Genomic DNA, 18,787 nt, shown 5'->3' on the forward strand with positions numbered 1-18,787 from the left:
AAACTCAACAATTAGCAAGAGAGCTCATGAATAATTAAATTCCTCTAGAAATCCTCATAAGAGATCATTTACTTGTTCTTGGAATCCATATGCTAGTGAGTAATGGAATACACTTACTTGCTGTACAAGCTACTAGGCATTCAGCTGCTCACAGGAAAGATGCTCAATGAGAAGAGAGAGGCAGAAAATTTCCCACACTAATTCTTTGCCCAGAAAGATCCAATTTTATCCCATGGTTTCCATATGTCAGTAACACAATCTGTTATGTTGCAATCGAATTGGGAAGTTCTCAACAAATAATTTTAAGATTTAGTCATTATTTCCTGAGGTTCCCTAAATTAGTAATACTGCAGGCTAATGACTCAATTTTGTTTTAATTTCATTGTTCAAATTCTTAATACACATAGATCGTGTCCTATTATGTAACACTTAATGTAGGAGGCTTCACAAGGGACAATTGTGATTCTAACTCTATATCATTATTATTGAGTACCTTAAAATAGGAAACTGGGAGGTTTCATATGATTTCTATAATTAATTTTAAAACAGCATTTTATAAAATGCTTTTCAGATAAAGTGTCTGCTCTTATTGGGAAGGAAAAAAACCTTAGCATCTCTTTACTTAAAGAGGCTTTATTTTCCAGTTTCACGATTAGGATATTTCCACCATCACAGTTATGCAGCCAACACTGATAATATCTTGTAAGGCTGCCCTACCAGAACATTCCAGTGAAAGGAAGTGAGGCCCATTGGAAAGTATCCTGTTGTGAAAGTTTTGCCAAATCATAACTTTTCTCCATTGACCTCATTCCCCTCCACACATACACTCAGTCCATGAGCAATTCTGAACAAGCCTAATTCCAAAACAAAACTGGGTGTGGTTGCTTGGATCACCTCTGTCCAACCCACCATTATCTCCCTGTGACTATTTCAAGAGCCTCCCCATTGGTCCCCAGATCTGTCTGCATAGGGCAACTAGGAGAATCTTATATTTCCTTACATTAAAACCCATCAGCAGCTTTCCACTTGGAATAAAATCCTACCTCCTTGCCGGGGCTCATAGACCCTGCCTGATACAGCCCTACCACTCGGGCTCATGGTGTTCTCACCCACGCCACCCTCCTTCTTGTTAATCTGATCCACCCAAGGTCTTCTCCACCTCAGATCCTTTGCACTTGTTCCTCTGCCTGAAATGCTCTTCCTCCAGATCTTGAGCTCACTGGTTTCTCCTTACCCCTCAGAGTTAGCTCACATGTCAGAGAGGCCTTCCTTGACACCATCTCTAGCAGCCAACCCCTTACCTGAGTGATTTCACATCTCCCTTTTTAAAACCCCATCAGATGTCTCCCAATCAGTAATTACGTCTATTTGTCTGCTAGAATACCTGGTCTGTGACACCAGGGATGCCATATACCTTGTTCATTGCTGAATCCCCAGTACAAAAGCAAGTGCTAATTGTATGGGCTCAGTAAAGATTTATTAAATGGAGAAGGGCAGGGGAATGAATGTTGTACATAAACACTGCATATATATTGACTTTTTTCCAGTGTTCAATTACTGTTGAACCTCCAGAGCTCCATATCTCACCACGTTTTAATTATGGAAAACTGGTTGTATTTCCTCATCAATTTAATGTGGTTGCAGTTGACTTGTGAAAGCTCTATTTCTGATTATAAACCTGGGATCATATGAAGTATCATTTTGAAATAGCTTACTTTCACCTTCTCCTTTTTGCATGGGGAACTTTAGGGTCCAATCTAACTCTAACCTAACCCATATATATGAGGCTGACTTTCAGCCAGAATGCTGAATTACAATATTGAAAGACTTCTGCGTGGTGGTAATCAGAGCCTGCCTGCTATTACTGTGAGACCTTTAGTGTCCTTCCCTACTTCATTGGGAAGTCCCAGTGAGCACTGCAGGAGGTGGACCAGGGTGTCAGGACTGGATACTATCAGGAGGATGATATTAAGAAAGACACTGGGATCCCAGTGAGCAAACTCTTGATGCCCATCTGTGCCCGTGCAGCCATGGTTGCCTCCTCACAGTCGCCCCCATATGGCTGCTTCAGGGAAATGCGGCCTCCACAGTGTAACATTTTTAAGTAACCTCGCCAGCCAAGTACCATTTGTGATTAATACTGTGATGTTATTTAGTCTTTTCCCCTGAATATTAAAATAAGATTTTACTACTTCCTCCATATAGTTATGTCATGCTCTCTTTAACTGATGTGTGGATAATCTCCCTCAAGAAGTGTTGAAGTTATCACACTGTAATTTTGATATGATCTTTACAGAGAATAATCTCATTATCACTGTTATGTTTTTCAATACTGCTACGTAATATCTATAGTAATTATTTACCTATTAGAGTACAAATAAACTTGATTCTAAAAACCTAGTGGTTTATGTATATAAATGTTTAGGAACTTAGCCATGTTGGGTCAGCTGAGGATCAGCCTTGATGCTCACTTACCCCTCTGCTGCTTTGTTACATACTGGGAGGATGTTTGCTGTGGTTAATCTGAAGTCATTCACTTCTCAACAAAATTATGTTGAGGGTGGGAGGTAGGGATTGATCTTTAATTTTCACTTACCTGGGCTGCAATTTTTTTTAACCTCTGTATTTCTGCTGTCTTCAAATGACAGAGTACGTTTCCTGATGGGTGGACGTCATGGAGAGTTTAAGTTCCTGCCTCCGTCTGGCTATGCCCCTTGCTATGAAGCCTTACTTCCAAAAGAGAAGATGAGATTGGAGCCTGTCAAAGAATATAAACGTGATGCTGATGGCGTTAGAGATCTCTTGGGTACCACCCAGTTCCTCTCCCAAGCCTCTTTCATCCCATGCCCCATAGACACCAGTCAGGTAGGTTCAAATTGCCCGCAGAAGGCAACCGATACAGATGAAGCAATAGAGTTAAATACTTCTTTCTTTCTTGTCTTTGAACCTTTCTTAATATCCATGCTCCAGAATTGTTGTGCAATGTGAACAACTATTATTCTTCACATTTTCACCACGTGCGTCGACTGGGTCTTTAAGGATTTCTCAATCAGTGAACGTGTTGAGCACCTGATATGTGTGTGATATTCTGTGAAGGATAGACAGAAATATTTATGTATTCTCTGGGAATTCTCAACCAAGTTAAAGATGTAAGAAGCAAATGTATTATTTTTTTAAATGGCCAAATGTAATAAATGCAAAATGGACAGTATGCACCAGTAAATACTAGAGAAATCCTTTAGGCCGGAATGTTTCTAGAAGTCTGTGTGGTAAGGGTGGAATTCAGTTAGAGCCTTTAAAAAGCTTAAATGGGGAGGGTCTCCAGGGGTGATATAAAAGAAATGGTATAAATAAGGGCCTAGAAGTAAAAACACAAAGTAGAAATATAGACAGGTGGCAATGCATATTCTCATATGGCTGGGCTCTGGGAAGAGGGAGGAGCATGTAGGAGAAGAGTTGGAAAATAAAATGGAGAGAAACAGGGAGTAGCGTGGAGGGCTCTGGAAGTGCTGATAAATGGATATTTTCTTTCCCCTCCAGGGTCTGTAATTTGAGAGAGACATATTCACATGATATTACAAGGGGCATGCAAGAGCTTTCAGCATTTTCTACACAGCAGGGCTATTTGAATCACCATTCTAGATGTTATAGAAAATAAATGAAAAGAGACCATGCCTCTAAGGCACTTGGGGTTAATAATTTCCCCAATATAGCTCTTTTAGCCTAGAGACTTTCTCTAGCATGCATTTTTCCCATAATATTCATAGGACCCTGTTATATTCATCTATGTGTATGTGTTCATGAGTCTGCTTCTTACCTCCTGTGGCTAATGACTATGTATTAGTCCATTTTCATACTGCTATAAATAACTACCTGAGACTGGGTAATTTATAAAGAAAAGAGGTTTAGTTGACTCACAGTTCTGTATGGCTGGGGAGGCCTCAGGAAACTTACAATCATGGTAGAAGGTGAAGGAGAAGCAAGCACGTCTTCACAAGGCAGCAGGAGAGAGAGAGTGAATGGGAAGTGCCACACTTTTAAGCCATCAGATCTTATGAGAACTCTATTATGAGGACAGCAAGGGGGAAGGCTGCCCCTACGATCAAGTCACTCCCCACCAGGCCCCTCCCCCAACATGTGGGAATTACAGTTTGAGATGATATTTGGGTGGGGACACAGAGCCAAACTATATCACTTTTGATAGCATTTCAGTATTACTCTGCCTGCTTCACAGAGTACCTTAATGGGGAATGAGAATGTTGATAGGAAATAGGGGGTCGTGAGCTAGAGGTGAGTCTAAGAATTAGATCATCTAGGTCCTGTGTATTCTAGATGTCAGGGAGGAAAACCTTTTCTTCTACCCTCCTAGGTTCTGTTTTTGGGGTCCTGTGAATTAAAATCATATGGACAGATTAGCAAGAGAAAAAAACATTTTAATCACCTGGTATGGAGTTCACAAAGAAATGTGGCTCAGGGAGGAAGTTAGAATTTGGAGCTTTATACCATCTTAATAGGGAAAGGAGGTGGGGAGAAGGGCACTTCTGGGAAAATAAGTGTCTTTGGGGAGAGATAAATGATTCCTAAGGAGAACAGATAGGAGATACGATAGTTCTGTGATAGAGCCTTTTTAGGTGTGATGCTGACCTTTCTCTGGTGGTAGGTGTCAATCTCCCCTGGGAAAAAATTGTTGAATTCTTTTGGGGGGCTCTTTTTTTTAGGCAGATAAGAGGAGTCCAGAAAAAGCCGCTTCCTGTGTCGTTTGTTTTTCAAAGTCTTCAGCTCAAAATAATCCTTATACCACTGTGGCATTTTCTGGACTCCTTCATAGACAAGAAGCTTGAAGGCCAAGGTCTGAAGGAGCTTCTCCATGGATGCAGGGCTGCTGGTGCTCAAGCAGGCAGGGAGTAGAAGCATGAGTGTGACTCCTGTCTGGGCTGCCTCTCCTGACTTAAGTAATCAGAAACATGTGTGTTACTCAGACAGGGCTTTCTAGAAGATGCTGGCCTCAACAAGGGTTCAAAAGAATGAGGTAAAGTTTTGATTGGGGAGACTTGTTGAATGGCTTTGACCAAAATGCTGATAGTTATATAGACAATAAAGTCCAGTCTGAGGTGGCCTCAGATGGAGATAGAGGAACTTGTTGGGAACTGTAGTAAAGGTCACTCCTCCTATGCAAAGAGACTGGTGGCATTTTGTCCCAGGCCTAGAGGTCTGTGGAACTTTGAATTTGAGAGAGATGATTTAGGGTATCTGGGGGAAGAAATTTCTAAGCAGCAAAGCATTCAAGAGGAAGCAGAGCATGAAAGTTTGAAAAATTTGCAGCCTAATGATGCAATAGAAAAGAAAACCCCATTTTCTGGGGAGAAATTCAAGCACACTACAGAAATTTGCATATATAACAAGGAGCCGAATGTTAATCACCAAGACAAGGGGAAAATGTCTCCAGGGCATGTCATTGACCTTTGCAGTAGCCCCTCCCAGAGGTCTAGAAGGAAAAAATGATTTTCTTGGTCAGGCCTAGAAACTTGCTTTGTGCACCAAGTTCCTAGGTGCCCAGTGACCCAGCCACTTCACTCCAGCTATGGCTAAAAGGGGCCAAGGTACAGCTCAGGCCATGGCTTCAGAGGGTGCAAGCCCCAGGCCTTGGTAGCTTCCACGTGGTGTTGAGCCTATGAGTGCACAGAAGTCAAGAATTGAGGTTTGGGAACCTCTACCTAGATTTCAGAGGAGGTATGGAAACACGTGGATGTCCAAGCAGAAGTTTGCTGCAGGGGTGGGGTCCTCCTGGAGAACTTCTACTAGGGTGGTGTGGAAGGGAAGTGTGGGGTTGGAGCCCCCTCATAGAGTCCCCACTGGGACACTGCCTAGTGGAGCTGCGAGAAGAGGGCCACCATCCTCCAGACTCTAGAATAGTAGATCCACCAACAGCTTGTACCGTGCACCTGGAAAAGTCACAGACACTCAAGCACGCAGGTCCTCCTCAAATGGATGGGTAGTTCTCAGCTCCAGCTGACAGATGCCAGGCAAAAGTATGGGTCCAGTGTTAGCCATCTTCTAAGTTGTCGAAAGCAACTAGAAATCTGGAATTTTATATGAAGTCTCCCATTTCTTATGGATTGTCAACCAATAAACATGAAAATAATATAATAAAAAATCTGAGAGGAAACAAAACTTAGGCTCCCAGTTTGTGACCTCCGTGGAGAGATAGGAGCAAAACACCAGGAAAATACAGAGGAACTCTCCCTTTAGGTAATCAGGGGAGACTTCTCAAAGGTGGTGACATTTGAACTAAATGCAGGAGGATAAATGTTGAAGGTATTTGCCAGGTGCCAGGGAAGGGTGTGTGGTGGGGGGTGTGTGTGATGTGTATGGTGGGGAGTATTAATAAGGGTTAAGGTTGCATATGCAAGGGCACAGAACTGTGAAACAGTGTGGTCTTTTGGGAGAATTTCAAGAAGTTTGAAAAGGATGTGTTTGTAGAGACTGTGATGAGAACTAAAGGAGCACTGTGTATGTGGTTAATACATCTAGTCTTAGTGTCAAGGAACACTTGGGTGACACTAGAGAGTGTTTCAACATGATTTTTTGTTGTAACTTGTCCCACTGGTTGCAGTGTAGAGGATAGATCACTGGGGAGTTGGGGAGGCCAATTATAAGGCTCTTGGAATGGTCCAGGGAGAAAATAATAAGGTTGAGTAATGGAGAGAAGGGGATCCCTCAGAAGGACACTTAGGAAATGAACATGGTAGGTTTCCTGACTGATTAGGTGGGGGAGTAGTGCCAAGGGAAAGATAATAGGATGACTTCCAGGCTTAAAGAGGTAATGGGGCCATGCAATAAAAAGAGAAAATAAAAACAGGAGGAGAAAAAAGATTTTGAAGGAAAAATAATGAATTCAGCTTTGGGTAACATATTGAGCTCACTTTAATGGAAAAGTCCTGTAGGCAGCTGGAACCATGAGTTTAAACTTCAAAAGAGACCATGGTTAGAAATGGCCTGACTTGGGAGTGATCATCTACTGGGTGAGAGAACATGTAGAGAGGAAATAAGGTGAGGCAAGCATTCACATGTGAAGAACATTCAACACATACACCTACAGAAAAGACTAAGAGGCAATGGTCAGAGGGACAGCAAGGAGCAGAGAGGAAGCCAAGAAAGGAAGAGAGAGGAGGGCTGGGAGCATGTGGGTCAGGCAGAGTGAGGTCGGATACTGCAGCTCCTCCTGGGTGATGTGCCAATTCAAATGGGGTGCCCAACTCCTATAGATTTTATGATAGCTTTCAAAACAATCGATTCTTTTCACTTGCTCCTTTTCCTTTAGGTTGTTTTGCCACCTCACCTAGAAAAGATCCGAGACAGACTAGCTGAAAACATCCACGAGCTTTGGGGAATGAATAAAATAGAACTTGGCTGGACTTTCGGCAAGGTATGTGTCTCAGGGCCAGGTTGGGGTGGAGGATGGGATTGCCTTGTTGCCTGGAACCATTCTTCCTGCTGCATGCCTAGTTTTCATTGCATTCACTAGTTAGCAACACTGAGGAGACCAGGTCTTCACAGACAGAACCAGAAGTGTCTCCCCTTTCTTACTCCCAAATACTGGTTTATTTTATTTGGGATATATCATTGTTTCTCAGCACTTGCTTCAGAATACTCACATCTCTCCTTCAGAAAAAAAGTTGTCATCTCTGGGTGGATAGTGAAAAGTGGCTGATTCATTGTTTTGAATCAGAACTTGTTTAATATGGTTTTCAGATGTGTCACTAAGATTAATGGACACTCAGGAGGATAGGGAATCTTTCACTAGAAATCATTTTTCAGAGAGAATGTAAATTGACTGTGTTCCATGATTTGTGTAAGGTCACGTCTGAAGGCAGAAGGATAGGTGAGTTCTGAAGCTTCCTATAACGCCGACTCTCTCAAATGACACACATTTCAGCTTAGTTACTGACAGGGTCTCTGCACTCCCACACTTGTGTATTTATACAGCTACCATAAAATGTTCTCACATGAGGATGACTTCACTATTGAACTCCTAATATCTAGCTCAGTGTCTGTCATGTAGTACAGGCATTCAACAAATGTTTGTTGAATGAATGAATGAATTAATTACTTAATGTCTAGAAATGTACTGTCTAATACAAAGCCATGAGTCACATGTACTTCAAGTGTGACTAGTTTGGATTGAGATGTACTAAAAGTGTAAAATAGTCACCAGATTTTGAAGATTAGTGTGGGGGAAAAAATAAAATATCTCATAAATAATTTCTTATATTGATTACTTGTTAAGATGATTATTTTGCATTTATTAGGTTAAACAAAACACATTAATTTCAACTTTTCTTTTTGATTTTCTAATGTGGCTACTAGAAAATTTGAAATTACAAAGGTGCTTCATGTTTGTGGCTGACTTTTGGTTCTACTGCACAACACTGGTCCAGATTCTGTAGCCTGTCCTATACTGAAGAATGTTCCTCTTCAGAAATGTTATGGTTACATGAATTTTGGAGGAACAAGAGCATGGCTGCCACATGTAGCACTGCTTCTCTCGGAAAGTATGTTCGAAATGCAGATGCCTGTCTAGAAATAAATCCACGGAGCACAAACCACTGGCAACTTGGAGACTGTGTGTCTCATTTACTAGAGAGATCATCTGTTTGCCGATTAGCAAGTTGCTGTCTTTGTCTTGCCTGATATGGATTGCCTGGGCCATGTTTCAAACTATGTTCTGTTCTGTTTTCCCATGCAGTGCCAGCTGTCAAAACTTAAATCACATTCTTTCTTATGTCACCACCTAGATACGAGATGACAATAAAAGACAACACCCTTGCCTTGTGGAGTTTTCAAAGCTCCCCGAAACTGAGAAGAATTATAACCTGCAAATGTCAACTGAAACCTTAAAGTGAGTATTTAATTGAGCTGAAGTTTTACAAACAATGAGTAGATGATTTAATGCATTATAACTAAACTGCAAAGATATGTCTCCTGCCTGAAAACATGGCACATTCTGATAAATTAGAGGAGATCATGATGAATCATGTCACAAGAGGATTTAGCATAACCATCCACCATTATTATTGACTATATTTCTTAAACCATTTGCTATTTGCTAGGGACGGGGAAAAAGTAAGAGACAGAAAAGAAACTTAGAATCAAAGGACCAAGTACTTCCTGCAGTTCACATTAAATAAAGGAAAAAAAATAAAGCATTTCTAAAACCCGTTGGGAAACCTGATCTGATACACTAAAATTCAATTTTAAAATAACTTTCACTTCTCCGTGATGCTACCCATGGGCCTAATTTAGACTTTAACTTCTCTAGCCCAAATTGTCATCTCCCATTTTGAATTCTATGGGGGCTTGTTACCTGTTCTCTTGTCTTTGTACTTCCCTATTCTCTAGTTGTCACTGCAGAACATTTTAACTTTGTGGTTTTGTTGGCATAATGATGCTCCGTAAGGTCCCTTGTCCCACAGGCTCACATGGGATACCTTCAATTACACTGGCACCTCTTGAGGGTACGGCTTTGTACTTCATGGTTTTAAGCACAGCTCGTGCCCTTACAGGCATCATGCAGTAAATATTTGCTGACCTGTGAGCTGGATATTAGAATTCTATCTGTTCCATGGAATTAGAAGAGGCATATAATTATAATGCAAATTTATAAAACAGAAAAATGTCTCCAAGAGGGGAAATTAACAAATTTCTCTTTCGTAATCTTACGCTTGCTATCATCTAAATGGGGAGTTGACAAATTATGGCCCATGGGACAATCAGACCAGCTACCTATTTTTGTAAATAGATCGTTATTGTAACAGAGTCAAGCTCATTGGTTTGCATATTGCCTATGGCTGGCTTTGCTCTGTAATCACAGAGTTGTAGCTGTGACAGAGACATATGGCTCACAAAGCCTAAGGCATTTACTCTGTGGCTCCTTACAGAAAAAGTCTACTGACCCCTGGTCTAAATGAATGGCTCTTGTCTGTTTTCAACTCGGATGTGAATTAGGGTTCCTGCTGTTACTAACACTGCAGTTAACCTTAGTCTTCTCCTTCTGTTGTGTCACAGAACCCTCCTGGCCCTGGGGTGCCACATTGCTCATGTTAACCTAGCTGCTGAGGAGGATCTCAAGAAGGTCAAACTGCCCAAAAAGTAGGTGATTTTTTTTTAATGGTTCAAGACTTTAAGGCTTCAGCCTGGATTTTTAATCCAGGAGGGTGGTACCAAGACAGACAACAGCCCACATAGTTGCTAGAACCAGCTCAGAAGGGCTCCCCTGTTTCCTAGATGGCACTGAAGCCCTCAGATAGAAGCCTGGTGAAGAAGTATTTCAGGGTTTTCCCTCTCTTTGCCCCTTCCACCTGGACCTCACACTAATATTGTTAGTTTTGAGCCAGGAGGTCAGATGGATGCACTGTCTTTGATCTATAAGAATAGCATTCAGCACAAAAGCTTAAAAGTGGTTCTCAGCCATGACAGAGAGTCACTCCTCTGGCCCTGGACCAGCCTTGTAAGTCCTTTGTGGAAGGGGTATCTCTGCCACCATTCATTTGACCCCCTAGATCTGCCTGTGTCCTGCTCTGCCTCTCTCCCGCTACATTCAGACACAGTTGCACATTTCTTGTCCTTGCACATTCAAATGCTTGCTCAGTGGCACATCCACTGGCTCCCTTGCTTGCTTGCTCTCATGCATGCCGGCAGATGTGCAGATGGATTCACACACAGGTGTCATTATTACTTAGGAGCCAAGCAGTGCCAGCTTTAATCAAATGTTTATCTTCCCCCTTCTTTCCTCTTAAACTTCCAAGATCCACTCTCACACACGCAACTCCTAGTACCAAGAAAAGCACATCTGACAGGCTGCAGTGGAGGAACAGGCTGCTGGCCAGAGCTGCTGAGGTCAGGATGCAACAGTCAGTGCATCCTGACTCTGCCCAAGGGCAGCATCCTGAAAAGGTGGATGCAGAACATTATCTTATACCTACCTACGATAGACCCTGCATCTCATGCTGCTCAGAGGTCCTGGATGGATTGAGCCCTGGTCTGTGGTTCATCACTGTTGGATTCTGGCTCTGGCCTAGGCAGTCAGTGGCCCTAGGGCCATAGATACCTTTAAACTGATATTCCCACATGGCGATGACCATCTGCCTTCCTGAGGTTTCACTCCATCCACAGTGTGCCCTAGTCTTCTGCATTTACACAATGTGTCTACGTAGAGCTCTTCCACTTCTTCCCATTATCAGTCAACTTACAGACATTTGAGGCTGTGACTCTTGGACTGGACAGCTAACTGCTAAGATCACTTTAAGTTCAAAAATTCTCTGACATCATTCTTTTTTTAATTCCAAAAGTACAAGTTTAGCCTTTACTTTTTGACTGAGTGATTATTCTGTGCTGATTTATAAGGAGACATTTGACTCAAGGTCTTGTTCTTGCCAATCTGGTTTTGACTTTTTGTGTTTTTGTAGTGGGATGACAGGCTTCTGGTAATGTTGCAGCATGCTGAATGTGCCCATTATTTGTAGAGAACAGAAGTAGTTTTCGTAGAAATAAAGATGGTTTGTACTGACCATCTGCTTTTTTCAAGTCTTCTTTGAAATGTGTTACATACGTTGGGAAGAAGGATGGTAGATTGGGGGCTTTATCTATAGACTTGAAACAGAGCTGAGCTATTCGTTCAGCCAAAGAGTGGGACCTGTGACTGTAGCCTTATTTGCGTAGCGTTCTTACCATGTGCTCTTGGTCTAAAATCCGGAATGAGAAACTCATGGAGATCTGTTAAAAATGTATACTTTTACATTTACTTGTAGCTATATGATGTCCAACGGCTATAAGCCAGCCCCTTTGGATTTGTCTGATGTGAAGCTGTTACCTCCTCAAGAAATTTTAGTGGATAAGCTTGCAGAAAATGCGCACAATGTTTGGGCAAAAGACAGAATAAAACAAGGATGGACCTATGGCATCCAACAGGTAAGAAATGCTGGGTCAGGCATGCTGGAAAACTTAGAAGATATGATCATCCACATGCCATTTTGCTTTGGTGTGTGTTAGATCAGAAGGAAGAGGTTGCCTTTGCACTCTATCCCTCACACCTCAGTATGTTCATTGTTTATGGAACCATGGGGCTGGACAGAATTTGTAATAGTCACATCATAGCTCAGCAGTATTTCTGGAATAGTCCCACATATCTACTGGTGAGGATGAAATGGAGGGGAAGCTAGCTCAGCACAGCAGCAAACCAGCCTGCCCAAAAGCTTTTGCCTCCTTACTTCAGTCCATTGGGCCAACGATTTCTGGGTAGACGTCTTGGCCTGAGCAGGAGGCAGCTTGAAAGCCAGAGCACAGCAAGAAATTAAACAGAGTTTAGCCCCAAACCGCCTGGCGCACCTCTTTCCTTGAGATGGTTTCTCTCATCTTAGTAATCACCCATGGTAGGGTTAGTATCAGGGATGTTCAGGAGTGGCTATGTGCACTTTAGTTAATTCATACCAGAGCCACACATCTGGAAGCCGGGAAGAACACAACTATGGAAACTGGGGGGAGGAGGAGTAGCGGAGTGAAGAGGTTCAAAACAGCATGTTATACATATGAGTTTGGGTGACTTATCACTACAATTGTCCCTATTGTCTTCTTAGTTCCTCCTAAGGAACTGAGAGGGACATTACTACAAATGTGTGTCCTCTGCCATGAAATGAACACACTGTGGCTCTGCCACCTTTTCCAATGTTTCTCCATGAAGGCTATTAAGCTGTCATGAGGAGGCTATAGCAACTTAAATCATGACATGATCTTCCATAGGGAAATCATACAAATCTCCAGCTGCTTTGCCTTGGGAATGGAGGTTTCTAACCAATTCTGTGATGCTTCATTTTATTCACAGACTGGTGTTATTTAAAGTGTTTTTTGTTTTGTTTTATTTTTTTAATGAGACAGACTCTCACTCTGTCGCCCAGGCTGGAGTGCAGTGGCGTGACCTCAGCTCACTGCAACCTTCATCTCCCGGGTTCAAGTGATTCTCCTGCCTCAGCCTCCCGAGTAGCTGGGATTACAGGCATGTGCCACCACACCGAGCTAATTTTTGTATTTTTCGTAGAGACGGGGTTTCACCATGTTGGCAGACTGGTCTCAAACTCCTGACCTCAAGTGATCCACCCACCTCGGCCTCCCAAAGTGCTGGGATTACAGGCATGAGTCACCACACCCAGCCAAAAGGGTTTTTTGATGCTAGCTTTGAGCATTAGTAAAATATTTCCATTTATACTCATTTAATCTGGAGGAGAAGTGGCAAATATGTACATTGCTAAATGTGAAGGCACTGAGGGAAGAGCTAATAGACCTAGAGCAGCCAGAAAGCCAGGACTGTTGCTGGGAATATGTGAATAGGGTGAGCTGTGGTGAAGGTGAAATGTTTTCTTGGCACCTTTTTTCTCTGGCTTCACATAGGATTTGAAGAACAAAAGAAATCCCCGTCTGGTGCCATATGCATTACTGGACGAGCGTACCAAGAAGTCAAACAGGGACAGCCTGCGGGAAGCTGTGCGCACTTTTGTTGGTTACGGGTATAACATTGAGCCATCAGACCAAGAACTAGGTAATGAGTTGAGAGTGGTTATTCTGGCCCCAGTTTACTAAACAGGTCCTCTTCTTGGGGCATCCTAACTTCAAATAGGTCTAACTTGTACTATTGGAAATAGTATTGGGGCTGAAGAGCACTAGACTAAATGGTGTGATTTTTTTTTTTAATTATTGGGGAGACCATGTTTGATATAAACTGTCATCCCATTGACAGATTTTCTGCGATGAGCACTTCTATGACTTATTCCCACAAGGAATAGGTTATCTTCTAGGGTAGCTGAGCTTTTCAGAATACCTGATCAAAAACCAAGTCACTGTTTTTTTCTCTTGTTTTCCAAATGTGTGAATATCAGCTTGCTTTTAGATCAGGTAATCACATCTCCAGATTAAAAGCTTGTTCGGATTAAAATCTGAACAACAGCTTAAAATTGATGAGCCTGTTATTGTCATCCCATGCCCCAGGAGGCATAGTAGACCACAAGTGCAGAACTGTAAGTCGTTAAGGGGATGGTTTTGAAGTCCAATCTGGGTTTATACCTTTGCTCCTCTGTTCATTGGCTCTGTGATGTTGAATAAATGATTTTACCTCTTTGAGCCTGAATTTCTTCATCGGTAAAATGAGGACAATATTAGCTACCTCATAGGATTATTGTGAGGGAAAACTGAGAAGTGGTCTCTAAAGGATCTACTATGAAGCAATCCCTCAGTCAGTGGTAGCTTGTATGGTGATGATGATGACGATCATCGTGAACAGAATGCCATATTGGATAGTAGTCGACCTATGGTCAGTCTTAGATGTTCTCATCAAATTCTTTTGAGTAGTGCTACCTAATTATTAAAGGTCTATGTTCTCTCTTTCCCTTCCACACCCTCTGTTCGCCTGCCTTCTCACAATAGCTGACTCGGCTGTGGAGAAGGTCAGCATAGACAAGATCCGATTTTTCCGGGTAGAGCGATCTTATGCAGTGAGATCTGGAAAGTGGTATTTTGAGTTTGAGGTGGTGACTGGAGGAGACATGCGAGTCGGCTGGGCCAGGCCAGGCTGTCGGCCTGATGTCGAGCTGGGGGCCGATGACCAAGCCTTTGTGTTTGAAGGCAACAGGGTGAGTCTATATATCTAGCAAACACCCATCCTCAGACCAAGTTTTCCTTCTCCAAACATTTTTCTGTAAGCTCAAATTACTGGATCTCTGGCTTCAAAGTGAGTGGCCACCACCACTGGCTAATGTAGACATTGAATGAGCATCGCCTAGTGACTGTTTCTTTGCTCTTCACTCTGTTGAAGGGGGGCACTGTACCCCAAATCCTTTCTACAGTCACCTCCATATCTGCTTTTGCACCCAAGCCCATTGACTCCACTCCAGAGGTGACACAAAGATCACTATGCAGCCAGTATGTCAGGAAATCTTACCAGTTTTCCCTAGAGAGAATCCTGATTATTGCCATAGCTGTGACTAGAAATCAAGAGACTTGGGCTACCTTGTGTGTCTTGGTTTCATTGATAACATAGACCACTCCTCCTTGTTGGTTATCCTTGAGTGCCCCCTAGAAATCGTGTACCACTACTAGTTAGGAGATACTGTGGATATGGTCATTTCTCCAGCTGCTGGGGCTTCTAGAAACTCCATTTCTCTAAGCCCTAGAGTCTTGTTTTCTAGGGCCAGCGTTGGCATCAAGGAAGTGGGTATTTTGGGCGTACCTGGCAGCCAGGGGATGTGGTCGGATGTATGATTAACCTGGATGATGCTTCAATGATCTTCACACTGAATGGGGAGCTGCTGATCACCAACAAAGGCTCTGAACTTGCCTTCGCTGACTACGAGATTGAGAATGGTAAATCTAACACCCTCTGCCAACCCCAGCTCCAGGAGCCTGGAGGAAAATACAGGGAGAGCTGAGCGAGCTGCTCTACTTCCTTATTTGGTCTACACGGTCCTTTGCAGATTTGAAAACCCTAATGGTGAAGACGATCCCATAGACTAGCAATTTCAAAGAATTAGGGGAGATAATAGTGATAGTTGGTGTGTGCAGCATACATATAGATTCTGAACTCTCAGATAGGTTAACCAAGAAGCTAATTCCCTGCCCTGTGTCTTGGCATTTTAAGATTCTCCAGGTTTCCCAGTATTACAAAGAAAATGCTTATTGTATATGACTAATGTCCTTGACAGGAGAGAAAAATCAGTGAATTAAAGAATTATCCTTTTATTCTGATTTGAATTATCAGTCTGCATGTTTGAGTAATTGAACTTGATGCTTTGAAGAGAACCATTGAAACACGAAAGTTAGATTTAGCTATTTCCTTGAATGAAATAGAATTTATTTTGAAATTCAGACACACTGTGAAACCAAACCAGAGTTGCATTTTTTAATGTCCTTGAATAGACCACAGTCAGGGGCACACTTCCAGCTACACAAAGGAGGAAGTAGAGCTTAGTATTTCTTGTCTATATAACTACATTATGTACACAAGACTGTTGGTATATAGGGGAAAGAGTGTACTGCGAGTCAGTAGACTTGCTCCTAACAAGCTCATTGGCTCCCAAGGAGTATTTGTTTGACCTCTCTGGGCTTTACTTTCTTCATCTATATCAGAGAATAAAAGGAGTGATGAAATAAAATCTAATGTTCTTCCCAGATACAAAATTCGACGGCAATGACTTAACACCTGCTGTGTGAATGCCCTTATGCCTGGTGCTTTGCCACACTATTTGCTCCTCACGGACGAGAAGGGGGCTGTTCTGGGACAGGAGACCTGGACTGTCACCCTGCCTCTGCTCCTGCCTACCCAGGACATCTTAGTTGACTTTATTTATCCATTTGGGAACTCATTTTTCTCTCTGTAAATGATGAGGGCTCCTCGTAGCCCTAAATTTCTGAGACTTTACAGAAAGAAATATTTCCTACCTAGAAAGCTAAAACGATACAACTGGATAGGCAAGAGAGCACAAATACATGTAACTGTGTGTATGTAATATACATGCTCTTTACAGAGCGTTTGTAGCTTTATAAATGACTTTTGCACTTTTTTTTCCAGACACCTATTGTTTAAAGTATGCCTATCCAACTGTACCTTTCAAGGTTTTTCTTTTTTTTTTTAATTATACTCTAAGTTTTAGGGTACATGTGCACAACGTGCAGGTTTGTTACATATGTATACATGTGCCATGTTGGTGTGCTGCACCCATTAACTCGTCATTTAACATTAGCTATATCTCCTAATGCTATCCCTCCCCCCTCCCCCCACCCCACAACAGGCCCTGGTGTGTGATGTTCCCCTTCCTGTGTCCATGTGTTCTCATCCTTTCAAGGTTTTTCTAAGAGCCAAATATTTGGAGAAATAAAATGCTTACAAGTCATTGTATTTTCCTAAAAAGACAAATGACTAAAGTCAAATGGGGTCATATTTTAATGCCTTCCGAAGAGGCTTAAAATCAAAATTTTAAAGAAATAACTCTGTTTTTGGAGACAGGTGAGAATGATGTTGCCAGAAGAAGGAATGGCCTGTGTGCTGGTTCAGAGGCAAAGGAGAGGATTTCTGTGGGTGGACATCAGGGCAGTGTACAAGGACCACCAGGTGCTTTCCAAGTACCCACCTCATGCAGTGCCCTCCTTCTGAGGCCAGGAGGAAAACAGCCTAGGAGATTCAGGCACATCTCCAAAGAAAGTCGTTCTCTGGGGTAGAAAGAGTCCAAAAATCAGGGCCTTTTCCAGGCTCTGCTATTGTGTGAACTGGAAGAGATTACTTGTCTGTTGAACTCTGAGGAGGAGATGAGAATCTCATATGTTGTGCAGAGTTAGAAGAACTTTGTAAAGTCCAAAGCCTTGATACTCAAAGTATGGTCTGCTTGTTAGCAATGAGGAGTCTCAGCCCCACCCCAGACCAGAATCAGAATCTGCATTCTGATGAGACACTCTGGTGATTTGCTTGCACACTGAAATATGAGAGCAGTGGTCTACAGCGTATGCAGATGCGAGTAGTAGCAGTACTGAGGAGCTCATTTTTTAGTTGTAAAAAAGATGATAATAATGCAGAGCAGTAAGTTATCAATGGCAAGTGACTAATACAGAATGAAAAGTCTGTATGAATGGGATTTGAATTGCATGTTAACTAAAGAATACGAGATGTCTATGTGTAAGGAGAAGGCTAGTCCTGTCAGGGGATGTAACAAGAGTAGTTCTGTGGCTCCAGGAAGCTATAGGAAAGGGTAGAAGATTTGTGTGTGGAATGTATGGATGATGAAGCTGGAAAGGTAGATAAGGTGCAGATTATAGGCTCAAATACTGAGACTCAGCCTTTTCGTTCAAGAAACTACTGTTTTCTCTGAGCCAAGCACCCTTGGATTTCACCCTCTAGGAAATGAGGAGCCGTTATGGGGTTTGAGCACAGGAATACTATAAAGGGGAGGGGCATTTGAGCATAACCCTGCTTTTGGAGAGCATCTGTATTGTAATGAAAGTAATGTCCCATAGGCCTGTTGTGTACAGGGATGTGATTTGACCTTCAGAATAACAAAGTATTATTAGGATGCTGTTTAATAATAGAATTGTACTGTAATGTGTTAGCACATTATACTGTCGTATCATACTGCCCTTTAATAACACAGAGACAAGATAATTGGAAAGCTCTTTCAGTTCTGCAATGGCTTGTGAGTTGGTGGAAGGGTAGTTATAAGGAAGTCGACGTGCCATTCTTTGATAACAGTAGCTCAAAGGCCTGGAATAATCACATAGCGTCTCTCTTCTCTCTGCGTCAAGTGGAAAGAGGTAGAAATTCTTGCCTTGTGTTGTTAAAAAAAAGCATCTGTTGAAAATAAAACATCTTATGCATTGTAGTGCCTACCTCCCCCCACCCCGTAAAGCAGAATGCCCTACTTGCTTGTGTTCTTCTGGTCGCCAGCATGTCAGCTTTGATTTCAGTCATTACCCCAGTGGGAGCTGGGCCATGGGAAGCCTTTTGCCCTTTTGGGGAAGCAGTGGGGATAGATATTGTAGTTCATGGCTGTTTTTACCTCTGGCTTATTTACAAGTTGTCATTTCCATCCTCTTATGCATCATAGATTATATGCCTTTATCTGCTTCATTAGCATTTTCTAATTAATGTTCCCTCCCCTGGTCCCTGGACTGGACCATCACAGCTCTCAGTGTTGTCACCTAGAAGTATCTGAGATCTCAGAAGCCTCCAAGGCAAACCCTTTGCTATTAGCCTTCTCTT

The 18,787-nt window shown here is 42.3% G+C and overlaps 1 protein-coding gene across 7 annotated transcripts in view; it reads left to right on the forward strand.

Annotated features, from left to right (window-relative positions):
* RYR3 (ryanodine receptor 3) overlaps positions 1 to 18,787 on the forward strand; it is a 561,166-nt gene that overhangs the window by 313,123 nt on the left and 229,256 nt on the right. For all 7 annotated transcript variants that reach the window (XM_024232640.3, XM_054532557.2, XM_054532556.2 and 4 more), the window contains exons 20-27: positions 2,649 to 2,865; positions 7,322 to 7,426; positions 8,796 to 8,899; positions 10,066 to 10,149; positions 11,808 to 11,967; positions 13,441 to 13,588; positions 14,470 to 14,675; positions 15,231 to 15,405. In XM_024232640.3, coding sequence (XP_024088408.2) covers positions 2,649 to 2,865; positions 7,322 to 7,426; positions 8,796 to 8,899; positions 10,066 to 10,149; positions 11,808 to 11,967; positions 13,441 to 13,588; positions 14,470 to 14,675; positions 15,231 to 15,405 — 1,199 coding nt within the window. The remainder of the gene's footprint in view (positions 1 to 2,648; positions 2,866 to 7,321; positions 7,427 to 8,795; positions 8,900 to 10,065; positions 10,150 to 11,807; positions 11,968 to 13,440; positions 13,589 to 14,469; positions 14,676 to 15,230; positions 15,406 to 18,787) is intronic.

The sequence above is a fragment of the Pongo abelii genome, chromosome 16 (genome assembly GCF_028885655.2).
Source record: "Pongo abelii isolate AG06213 chromosome 16, NHGRI_mPonAbe1-v2.0_pri, whole genome shotgun sequence".
NCBI lineage: Eukaryota > Metazoa > Chordata > Mammalia > Primates > Hominidae > Pongo > Pongo abelii.